Source organism: Astatotilapia calliptera, chromosome 3, assembly GCF_900246225.1.
Source record: "Astatotilapia calliptera chromosome 3, fAstCal1.2, whole genome shotgun sequence".
Lineage (NCBI taxonomy): Eukaryota > Metazoa > Chordata > Actinopteri > Cichliformes > Cichlidae > Astatotilapia > Astatotilapia calliptera.
The window spans coordinates 14,308,310-14,321,232 of NC_039304.1; the positions used below are offsets into that span (position 1 = coordinate 14,308,310).

Sequence of the window (12,923 nt, forward strand, 5' to 3'; positions counted from 1 at the left end):
ATGATCTCGCCGAGGACGTCGATCTGGACACCGCCCGTCCTCGGCTGCCGTTCAGCATCATTGCAAATAAATGGCAAAGCTTGTGACAAGGCCCGGCTCCAGTGGACTTTGAAAGCACTTCAGGAGGCGCGTGCGGCGCGCTGATATGCACCACTGTAAATCACTCCATCTAATATTGCTGCTTTGGTGTTGTTACCACAGCGCCCATTGTAAGCGCATCGTGTAAATGGACTGGTGCTTATATAGAGCTTCTCCTCTAATTGCGCTCTCAAAGCACATTTCATTACAAGCCCCATTCACCAAATCACACACACACAGATCCATACGGTGCTTACTCTATGGCCCCAGCACCTGGACTGAGCCGGGCGACTCGGGTTAGATGGCCTCTAATAACTCCTGAGCCACAGCCGCCCACGGTGATGTCATAGCTTTGCAACTTTGGGGAAGGAGGATGGAAAATAATTGCAGAAATACTTTTGGAAGTCAGGTGAAGTGAAAAGTAAATGTTGCCTTTGGACTTAATTTACCATTTTTTTTGTCTTTTATTATTATTATTCTCTCCACTTTACAGCTTTTCTTTTGTTAGTTTTAGGCAACAGTAATACTTAAATTATGGAACAACCCATGCTTTTGAATAGATTTGTTAGAAAAGCCTGAAGGCGTACTGAAGTATTTCTCCAATTTTCTTCCCCCCCCCCGCCCGAGCCTCAAGGATGATGATGATGGTGATGAGCTGGTAGTTAAATACCTCCACGTTCACACAAAATTGCTGTAACATGACCCTTTCGATGTAACAACCTGAGTGCTGCAACAATTTAATCAACATTTGCAGCTTCCGTCAAGGCCAGCGAACTACTCGTAATTCATCCTGCGCTCCTGTGACGAAGAGGTGTTTGTTAGTTATTCAGCCTACAGGTGTTTCATTTCCCACTGAGGCACTTTGAGGAAATTCGCTCAGAGGATATCGAGGCATAATAGGTAATAAGTGTTGCCTCGTGAGAAAGTGGCTCGTTCAAGACAGAAACAAAGCTGTTGGTCGGAGTGAAGATATGATGTAATATAGAGCCTGCATTCTAGTCATCTGGATCATAAACTTTAGATTTTAGTTCTGTTTTATTTCCGTTACCACTAACTGAAACATTTTAATGCTCTTTTGCAGCAGAATTTTATGGTTGCTTTCATAACACTTTATGTAATTACAAATGACACTTCCTGCAGATTCAGTTTACATGACTTACTTTACCCTCCTGCATCAGTTTACTCTGCTACGTTTTGTGCTGCTATGAAGTATACGCACGTCTTTCTTTAGACCACAGTTTTGACATCACATGCTGGACAGGTTAAATATATAAACAGGCATTTTTTTTGATGATTTCTGACGAGGTGGGGTAAACCCTGGACAGACAGCTGTGAGGAGAAACAGCTAACCCTTTTTCTAGTTTTCATGCAACCTGTCCAGGATGTACCCAAGTGGATAGATGGATGGAGTCACCAGAGTCTTCCTAAAACTTAAAACTGACGGCATTGTTAGCAGCAGCCCTAGAACTTGTCACCGCACTGAGAGCTGCTAATAAGTCATTTAAAAAGTCTTTTAAAATGTACAGTGAGGTTTTAGGTGATTCTCACATACACGAAAGGCCATTTAAAAAATGCAACTGAACCATTGCCTTTGCCAAAATGCAGTGCTGTCTCTCTCCGTGGTGCTGAAACAGACCTAAGTGTGAGCCTCGCTCTGTCCGTGGTGCTAATTCATTCAAGTCTCTTTCCACAGTGCTGAAATCCAAAACATGCTGTATAAAATAAAAAATAAAAACAAAACATGATTTAGATGTGAAGTGACTTTATTATTTTTAAATATATGCTCATTTAAAATTTTAATAGTTGGGACATTTGCTCTGTGGACCAACAGGGTTTTTTTTTTTCTATTCTGTGTCGTCACGTGGCCTTCATTTGACTTTCTGCAGTTATCTTCAGTTCATCTATGCTGTGTCATTTTGACTAGATAAACTCTTCATTAGTTCCGCTGTTTCTGTGTGTATGCACAAGTCTTCGTTTTACAACCGTCCAATAGTTTTATTATCTTTAATAACATGGTAACCCAGCCATTGTTAATAGCAAAACAGATGGCTGCACATAATCCATTTTTACAATCGGACCACTTCAATCGCGCTCGCTGGTGGCCAAGAAAATGACCGCGTGACCTTCACGGAGACGCCTCTAAATGAGACAATGAACACTGTATTAATCCAAACGGTTGGCCGGGCTGTGGCTACAGCTGGCAGGAAGCCATCGCTGTGGTCTCTATGAAACACTGTGCTTTAACTCCCACAGTACCCTTAAGATAAAGGGCAGCGTGTGTGTGGTTAGTAATGAGAACAGGACTGGAATGTGAAGACTGTTTAACTGAGACCGGGCTTAGATATGTACAGGACACTGGGATAATAATGAAAGGCTTCGAGGAGCCCGTACTGTACACAGAATCTCGATCAGGCTCATATCGGCTCGTGCTTGCACTGAGCTTGGGCTATAGACATAATCGCTTTACAGTCGATAATGTTTAAATGAGTGATGTCAAAGAAGTTTTGACTCTCTGGCCGAAAACGGAGTTGGTAAACTCTGAGATTTTTCTCTCATTCTCAGTTAAGATAACTCCAGCAGCACCGAGCATTGCTATTGAGCGTTTCAACACATCGAATCCTCGAGGCAGCGTGTTTCATTTCTTCTCAGGAGTTCTTGAATGTAAAGATTTGTTTGGCATTAATGGTCACTCCAATTTTCTCTTCTTTGTCAATATGGAAAATGAATTAGACGGCACTCTAAATGTCCCAATCAAGTGCTGCAGGAGACGATAGACAGGACTTCTAAAACAAATATCTATAGAACCTCAGATACTGGTTTTTCTGATTGAACTAGCTCTGAAGTTTCACTTGATTTAACAGATTTATAACAGTCATGTTGTTTTGGACCTTATAAAAGGTCTTAAAAGTCACATAATGTTACTGCTCTTCAGTCTTTTATATATATAAACTGATGTATATACATACACAAAACTATTAACAATAAATTATTATTAATTATGACATACAAAAACTAATGTAATGGTTGTATCTCATGCCTAAACAAAACAAATCCCAGATGCCCGGGACTGTCTGGGAGTTTCATTTTGGCAATACACTGGTGGAACGTGTGTGATGATGATAGCTAAGACTCCCTGCTTCCTGCTCTTTACTCTGTGGAAGTGGGAAGATGCTCATTTAACAAGAAATACCTTGAGAATACACAACTGGCGATTAGACTGCCAGTTATAGAGTGAGGAGCTTGGTCTCAGAGTAGAGTTGCTACTCCTCCACACTGAAAGAAGCCAGTTGAGGTGGTTTGGGTATCAGATCAGGATGTCTTCTGGACAACTCCTAGGTCTAGGTGAAGTTTTTCAGGCATGTCATACTAGGAGGGGGCCTTAAGTCAGGGGTGTCCAACTCCAGGCCTCGAGGGCTGGTGTCCTGCAGGGTTCAGATATCACCCTGGTCAGCACGGCTGAATCAAATGATTAGTTCATTACCAGGCCTCTGGAGAACTTCAAGACATGTTGAGGAGGTAATCTAACCATTTAAGTCAGCTTGCTGGATCAAGGACGCGTCTAAAACCTGCAGGACACCGACCCTTGAGGCCTGGAGTTGGACACCCCTGCCTTAGGGTAGACCCACAACATGCTTAGACCGCTGCCGCCATGACCTGGACTAGATAAGAGTCAGAAAAAGGATGGATGGATGGACACCGACATGACTTTAAGCTGGTGAATTAACACTTCCCCTGCTAGAGTAAAAGTGTTGACCCATCCTTCATGATTTGTATTTTGCTTCCAAAAAGTCGGGTTTTAAAGAATTTTGTCTTCACTGACCTCTAAATCACACAAGCATTAAAAAACCATCAGCCTGTCACAAAAACACTGTTTATTTCTGAATGTGTTGCCTTATAACGAGCAGATTTTCAGTCGTGATTTGTGCACAGTTTGGCCTAAAAGGGACATTAAAACAGTCTTTAAATTTTACTTTACCCGTAGACACCCTGTTCTCATGTTCCCCATTATGCAGCGATTCTGCCACAACAGGCCATTGTCCAAGTTCATTCTCTTTCATAATGCCTATTTAATTCTTGTTTGTCTGTTTTATTGACATTGTGACAGACTGGCTGGCGCTCATGGATTAAATTGCTATGTGGACCTTCTGTGAGAGATTAAACTGAAATATTTAATGAGGAATTTTTCATTATTTTATGTTGAATTTTACAGCAACGATGGGCCAGGAAATATGGAGGTGTCCCAGGTGGTGGAAAGCTTGTTGAACAAGCCTGGCTTTGGGACACGCTGCATGAAAGGAGACCCTATACCGTAAGTAGGCTGGGTATACACGAGTCGCAAATTAAGAATCCAGCCAAACATCAAAACCAAACGATACTGACAGAGTCTGAATCTTTGCAAGCTGTGTATGTTTGGCGAGTTGTTATGCATGCGTGTATCAGCCTCTTTCCGACAAATCCAGCAGCAGGCATGGAGCTAGGAAAAAAAAATGCTTGGCAGGATTTTGAAAACCAATTTGTAAAAACAAATTTGATCAATAAATAATGAGCTTTCTCTGCAGTCTTGATCAGGATAAGCTGAATAATGAATACCTGTTTAAACCTATGAGATGGAAATATTAAAGCGTTCGGAGTCCTCGGAAGTTCTTGTTTACGGCAGCTGCTCTGAATGGCCTGTTGTGCATGCATTATTAAAACACAAACTGTAATCTTTTAATTAAGTGGTTATTTTCCAGGAGTCTTAAAAATACAAAGCTGTATTAAAACGATGATAAAGCTTTGCTACTGTTATGATTTATCCCCCAAACACCACCAGTGTTTAAGAAAAAGTGGAAATAAGGCATACAGTGATGGATGTAGGTGACAGGGGTGATCGGTTGCCGGTGAAATATTCATGTTCATTTTCCTGCAGGAATCTACCTTGTTCCTCCACGGGGTCTGATTGGTTCACTCCCTCCGTGGATCAGTCAGTCGCTGACATCTTTCTGAATGGAAACTGGAGCATGTCTAACCCCTCCCCCGGCTGCGAGTGCGGCACTCCTAAACGGACAATGATGTTGCCCGACTGCCCGCCCGGCGCGGGCGGCCTTCCTCCGCCACAGGTTAGTGTCCGACTCCGGAAATCGTGTCTCTCTGTGGTGCAGTGGGTCGATCGGTCCGTACTGTATGTGAATTTATAGATTTATGAGATCGATCATGTGCAACAGTGAATGTGTCAGTATCTCTCTGAGGTCTGTTGAGCGAGACATGGAGCCGCTGCCTATTCAGGGGCCACTGTACCCAGCTGGATGTGTAGCGTTCTTTCCCCCTTTTTGGTAAAATGCATACATTTACTGAATGTGTGTCATGGAGGGATAAGCTGCAGTAAGAGAGCGGAGTGGTCTAAATGTAAAAAAATAAAAAATAACTCAGTGACACAACAGCACAATAAAAATGCTTATCATGGAAGCTTTTGGCTTGCAGTCTGAAAGTCCCAGTCAGCATCATTTTGATTTGAGAACGTAAAGGTACTTACTAACAAGGAATTTGCATTGCATTGCAAAATGTAAATCAGCCTTTTGTGCTGCTTCCCTTTTTGTGAACTAGCGAGCATGCATGAAAATGGGACCAAAATTGATTCTACTGAAAATATACCGACTTGGCCATTGCAAGTGATTCAGCTTGTTCCACACACCTGTTAAAATTCTCTTTAAATAAACCCATAGTGTGTCCTTTCAGATATACCCCAACTTTGCTACCTTGTAGAGTCCCTTAGGACATTTCATAGCATGCAGTTCCCAAATAGAATCTGCAAAGGACCTCACCTTTTCTGCTCAAACTCCAAAGTCCTGAGCACTTTGGCTCTACACGTCAATCCGGTCGTTAAGTGATGACGTGACGAATCCTCTTCCGGGCCTAAAGTAGTCTGCGTTTAATATGGCTTTTGTGTTGTTAACATGTTTAATGTTTTGTATTTTCTTCTAGTTAATCTCAAAAAGCTCCTAAAACAGTCAGTGATCACTGTTGACCTCCCTCGGCTTTGATTACCGCTAATCATTTATTTAAGCTCAGTTTTTAAAACCTTAGGCTGTAACTGCAGCCCAGCCCATGCAGCAGTATATGAATGACTAACCTCGTATTGTGGATGGATTATCTCAGTTGTTCTCCTGGCTGAAGTTTGGTCCTTTTACAGCATCCTGCCATGCGATTACATTTGTTCCTGACCACCGAGAACACTCACGTTAACTTTTATCGAGTGGAAAAAAAGTTATCTTGTTTATATTATGCTAACATAGCTGTGTCGCTAGCGGTCACGTAGCACAACATTATATACCAGCTAGCCCAACTTCAGTAACCCTACAAACGTCACTGCTGTTTAGTTTTCTGTCTTCATTTATGTTGGAAGTGATAACAGAGCTGTACGTTTTAATTTGTTTCCAAAACCCCGCAGTCAGGACATGCTATATTGTATTTAGATAGAAGCTAGCGAGCTAACTATCTGCTAACTTCTAACTCCGTTAAATGTCATAAATTCCGTTTTCATGGATGCCTGGATGTTAAACTCAATTGTTACACCTGGTAGAGCAGAAAGCTGATCATTTTATTAAAGATGAAAGACTTTAGACAGTTTTTCAACTCTCAGTAATGCCATAGTGATCGTTTGATATATGGACCTGCAGCGGAGTTTAGGTCCAGACACGGCTAGTGACGTCAGACTTAACGACCGGATAGCAATACTCTATGGACCATAACTTTAACACTACACATGGCAGCTGGGGCAAATGTTGCATGGACCTGACCTGAAGGGGTTTGATCCAGGCTGGGATCGATTGACAAGTTAGAGACACAGCATCATTGTCTACCAGCTGCCACCTGCTGACTGAACCAATCACGGCACAGAGTGAAAGCGGTGTCTCATTTGGAGCTAAATGATTTGCACTGCTGTCTCCCAATGATAATGAGAAATCTAAGCTTGACAGAGAATGGCTGGAGAATCTGTCACTGCACTCCAATGTCATTTTTATTAGAGATGGCTTTGTCTGTTTGCTCAGGCTTTGTGGCATGTGCCTGCATTTTAAGAGATTAGAATTTGAATGGCTCATGGCTAACCCCGGCTAAATCTGCCAATATTTTCTTCCTCTTGGAGACTTATGACGGTTGAGAATTTGTTTGTAGTAGTTTACCCTAGATAGAGGGTGGAAATGAGCAGGGGAGTGTTGATTGCTAATGCCTGAGGTTTGGCTTTGAAGTATTACAATTACAGAAGCTAATTCGCAGTTTTACATTTGGATCTTTATTTCTAGACGTGGAGGTCTGTGCTGATTAGTCCTGCAAGGCTGAGTGTCTGCATATTGTTATTATTTTTTTAATTTCTCCCGGTTTTGCATGGGCTTGCGTTGACAATGACATGCTACTTCTGGATGCTGGATAATACTTTGGTGAGTGGGCAGCCCAGTAATTACTGTTTTTCCCCTGGAGGTTTGAAGGTAAGCCAGCAGATACCAACTTCCCATGGCATCTACATTGATCGTGACATCAGATTTTTTTATTCTACAATTTTCAAACACTGTTGATCAAAATGTCTTTAACGCAAACACCAGAAATAACTCATGTTGGTGAGCTAGCTCAGGTAGCCTCACAGGTTTCTTCCTGTTAAAAGGGAGTTTTTCCTTCCCGCTGTCACCAAAGCACTTGTTTTGATAGATTATTTGATTGTTGGGGTTTTCTCTGTTTTCTTTGTGTGATAATGGAGTCTTTACCACTCAATATAAAACACTTAGGGAAGTTTTGTTGTGATTTGTTGCTATATAAATAACATTTAGTTGAATTGAAGTGAACTGAGAGAAACAAAACAGTAAATTTCCTCAGTGAGGTTTAAGGTGTCAACTTCTGTGGGTTAGGTTTTAAACAGCAATTGCAATATCAGTTTTTCAAAGCACTTATAGCCTTGGTTCAGTGATGAGAAAAATTACAATACTAATTGAGGCACATGAACTGAAATGGTTTAATTTGATAATTGCTGTGACATTTCCTCTTAAACCTTTGATGCATTTGGAGACGTCATATTGGAAGTGCTAAGAGACCGTGGTTAAAAAAAGGGTAAAACTGCAAAGTCGATAACCTCCAACAAGCACGACATTAAATGATATTCTCTAAAACTACTGGGCTCATTTGCCGCTCATTTATTCCCCTACCTTATTCCTTTCACTCCCCCTATATACAGCACCACTCTGCAATCAGTGCACTTTCACACTCTGCATTGATCTGTAGTTCTTTGTTGAACTTGTGAGTCTCGCCGTGTGCTCCTTTCCACGACACGGCCCTCCAGGGCCATTTAAAAGGAGCACCTGTCCACGAATCATGCTAAAGGATGATCGCTGAGACAGTAAAACAAGAGTAGTGCCCTTTGTGTAACCTTTTCCCATCCCTGATGTTCCGTCTTAGCTCATGACAGCACTGTCAGGAGTCCCCCATTTGTTGAGGCGTTATTCTTGTCTTTGTATCCTCCCGATAGCCCCGCTAAGCTATGAAGGGCTTTCTTTCCCAAGCCTAATTTTTCATTTTTGCTCTTTTCCCCTTATCTCCTTGTGCTTCTCAATTTTCAAACAACCCCTGTCCTTTTTCTTGCTCCTACTTTGGTGCTTAACTGAATTTCTACTTTATCGTGTCGTACTGTAAGTGGCTGGTCATTTTAGTACACTTAGCCACAGTAAAAAGACCATTTGTGAAGGCCAGTTTTGGCCTGCATCTTGTTAAATTCACTTGTGTCATTTCTCATTTATTTATAAAATCGAATTTGTTCCAATCCAGGTCCTGTAAATGGACTTTACTTTTTCCACAGAAACAACCTTGAGGATTTTAAGTTTTTATTGTACAATCTGCCACTAAAATTATTTTAAAGTTAGGATGAGAATAGAGCAGATGGAGAAGTAAAGATAGTGGAGAATCGGACAACGATAGAAAAGAGGAACCCATTAGATGTGCATCCCTCTAGCACAGTAGCACCACCAATGGCACAAATGACACAAAGGCCTGTAATTTCTAGATGTCCAAATTGTACGACTATACTTATCCGGTCGTTAAGTCTGACGTCACTAGCCGTGTCTGGGCCTAAACTCCGCTGCAGGTCCATATATCAAACGATCACTATGGCATTACTGAGAGTTGAAAAACTGTCTAAAGTCTTTCATCTTTAATAAAATGATCAGCGTTCTGCTCTACCAGGTGTAACAATTGAGTTTAACATCCAGGCATCCATGAAAATGGAATTTATGACATTTAATGGAGTTAGAAGTTAGCAGGAAGTTAGCTCGCTAGCTTCTATCTAAATACAATATAGCATGTCCTGACTGCGGGGTTTTGGAAACAAATTAAAACGTACAGCTCTGCTATCACTTCCAACATAAATGAAGACAGCAAACTAAACAGCAGTGACGTTTGTAGGGTTACTGAAGTTGGGCTAGCTGCTATATAATGATGTGCTACGTGACCGCTAGCGACACAGCTATGTTAGCATAATATAAACAAGCTAACCTTTTTTCCACTCGATAAAAGTTAACGTGACTGTTCTCGGTGGTCAGGAACAAATGTAATCGCATGGCAGGATGCTGTAAAAGGACCAAACTTCAGCCAGGAGAACAACTGAGATAATCCATCCACAATACGAGGTTAGTCATTCATATACTGCTGCATGGGCTGGGCTGTAGTTACATCCTAAGGTTTTAAAAACTGAGCTTAAATAAATGATTAGCGGTAATAAAAGCCGAGGGAGGTCAACAGTGATCACTGACTGTTTTAGGAGCTTTTTGAGATCAAATAGAAGAAAATACAAAACATTAAACATGTTAACAACACAAAAGCCATATTAAACGCAGACTACTTTAGGCCCGGAAGTAGGATTCGTCACGTCATCACTTAACGACCGGATAAACAAGCCATGGCTGTGTCATGGAACAGAAATTGCAAGAGGAAGTTTAAAAAAAATCTGACTTTGAGAGTCACAAACATGAGAAATCAGGAATTGCAGAACAAGCCACAGTAGCAGTAATCACAGTGGCCAAACTAATCGACACCAAGGACATCCTAAAAAACATACAAGCAGGTGCCTCACACTCAGGCATAAGGGCATTCTGCAGAAAGTGAAATTACTTTGAGTTCACACAGCATGAAGGACACGGCGTATACAGACAGAAGATTAGACTTCGCTAAACATCATGAAAAGCAGTCTGATTAGTATTGGGAGCACATTCTTTGGCCAGATGAAACCGTGATAAATTAGTGCAATGATGTGGTTCACATGCTTTCACCTGGCCGGGACTTAGCGCAGTGAAATGCAAAATCCTGAAGTATATCACAGAGATCGGTGTGTGGCGATAACTAGCTGAGTGCAAAACAAGCGCAGAGACTGTGGGGTGCATTCATCAGCCTCATCCCCTGAGAAAAGCAGCTCCCACTCAATCAACGATCTTTGCAGACTTCACTTAGACACGCGTGATTCTCCTCACATTGCATTTGTCTGCGATGCATCACGAATATGAATTTAACCAAACATTTGCCACCCACTTTCATTTTCTGGCAATCAATTATTAGATAAGGCACGAAGGAATTAAAGTAAGATTGTGAGAGACAAGCCAGGAATATTTCCTAAAGACAACCAAGCAGCGATTTCTACAGAAGTGAGTGAACAGTGAACAAAAACAGCTTAAATAGTAGCTTTAGTTTCTTGGACATTAGGGAGGTATTTTGCTGGGAAAATAGCTTCATTTAATTGTTAAACACTGCAGTTTAGTTTTTATACAGGATTGCAAAAAGGTCATAGACACTGTACACAAGTTTCTAATCAGGAAAAAAGGGAAAAGTGTGACTTTGCTATCATGAAACGCAGAGATTGAGGAGCCAGAATGCAGACTGTGAAGACAGACTGAATTAACTAAAAGCAAACCTTTATTTAGGCATATGCAGATGATAAAAACAAAACGAAGCCAAGAAGCAAACAAAAAAGCAGACAGGAACAGACACAACAAACGACAAAGGGGAGACAAAACTATTATATACACACAGACAGAGTGATCAGGTAATTGAAAAGAGGAGGGTGACGAGACGAAGCTGAAAACAATCCAGACAATCAAGACAAGAGGAGAGAAGCAAACTAATGCTTTGTTCCCGATGCCTCGGAAGTTGGACGTTGAAGCTCGGGATTGACGTCACTCAGTTTGCTTCAGCAGTAAAGTCAAAAAAGCTAGGAAAAAACTGACTTCTTTACTTCTTAGCTAAACCATACGTGCAGTAAATGCACATCAGAACAATACTTAGTTTTGTGTACGTAAAAACACTGCGGCAGCACGTCCTGGTCAATGCTTTGTAACAACAGCGATGCAGCAAATTAAAAGTTTTATCCTTTCACTGCTGTTTACTTTCAGTGCCGTCTCTGATTATCGACTCAGGGTTGGTGGAGATGCTCCAACCGTCCGGGTTGGAAATCTCAGAAATTCAGTTTAAATACGACCTACCTGGAAATTTGCACAATCCTCGTATCTCCCATCCTAAGATTTAGTGCTGTGGTTGAGGGTAAAAGTTACACATTAATTATTTAAAAAATAAAATGTTTGAATTGCAGGGGGAAAAAAGCTTGTTATGATGTAAACACAAATATAGTAAATTGTTAGTGAGTTTTTAGTTATGTAAGAGCCGATATCCCACTGTTAAACCTGCACAGGTGCTTATCCACTTCTCTTGTATAGAACTGTGACCCCTAGCCCTCGACACTTCCTTCTCCAACCTCTGAAGCCTCCCTGCTGTTAACTGCAAGTCTACCAGTGGGTCAAAACATAGGCTTTAGTGTTTGGTATACAGTGTAGTACATAAGGTCGTGGCCACTCTCTTAGTGTTACCGTCCACAGTGGTATCCGGTACGAGCATCATTTTTCACGTGGAGAATTGCTGCCTGTGACGATTTATAATATCATCACAGATACAGAGATATCCGGACATATATAAACAATTGAACTTCTGCATATCACGTCCTCGCTGCATCGTTTACCTGTTGACAGTAGCAGGTTGCACTAAATTGATGTTACTCCGAGGCATGGACCACCCGTGGAAGCCGAACACATCATGAGGATGTGTTCCCTTTGACCGGAAAGCCTCCCATGTTGAATAAATCATGACAAAGCGTGCTGGCTTCACAGTACTTTTCTTTTTTATCTTTCATCCTGCCGAACCTCCGAATATGCCCTTGAGAAACTACAGAAAATACAAAAGAGAAAAAAGCGTGGACATGGCACCGCAGGAGGTAGTGTGAAATCATTGTTTCCATGGTAATGGCAGGCAACAGTAAGCCCTCTATCAATTCTAAGGTATTGACTCTCATTCGCTGGTGATATTTAACCTTCAAAGATGAATAGGCAGTCATGCGTGCGGAGGAATTGATAAAGCCGCCACTTTCAATGTATTACGATTGATGTCTTTATCATTTGGAGGCTGGCCTAACTACGGCTTGTTTGCAAATTACTCTCCTTGGCCTCATCTATCAGGCTATTGAAGTAGGGCATTGGATAGAGGAAAAAAGGGATAATTCTACATGGGAAATACAACTAGTATTGTGTAACTTTGCTTCTTGGTTTAAGAATTTGCTTAAAAACAAATGCCTTCAAGTGTTTGTTGAACTGAATTTATAATGTAACACAACCCCTGACTTCTCGCTGGTCTGTTCAGTGAGGGTCGGCGAGTCCGCTGTATTTGCAGCATCTTATGTAGTAATTTATTCATGCGGTTCAGTAAAACAATAATGAATCCATAAACCTTACATATGAGGGCACGTTTTGTCTCTGACAACAGCTGTTGAAGGAATAAATCCAGTTAAGTGCTGA

General features: G+C 41.4%; 1 protein-coding gene across 2 annotated transcripts in view; it reads left to right on the forward strand.

Annotated features, from left to right (window-relative positions):
- The window catches only part of LOC113018657 (ATP-binding cassette sub-family A member 1), a 183,481-nt gene that overhangs the window by 95,962 nt on the left and 74,596 nt on the right, over positions 1 to 12,923 (forward strand). For both annotated transcript variants that reach the window (XM_026161949.1, XM_026161950.1), the window contains 2 exons: positions 4,289 to 4,387; positions 4,988 to 5,177. In XM_026161949.1, coding sequence (XP_026017734.1) covers positions 4,289 to 4,387; positions 4,988 to 5,177 — 289 coding nt within the window. The remainder of the gene's footprint in view (positions 1 to 4,288; positions 4,388 to 4,987; positions 5,178 to 12,923) is intronic.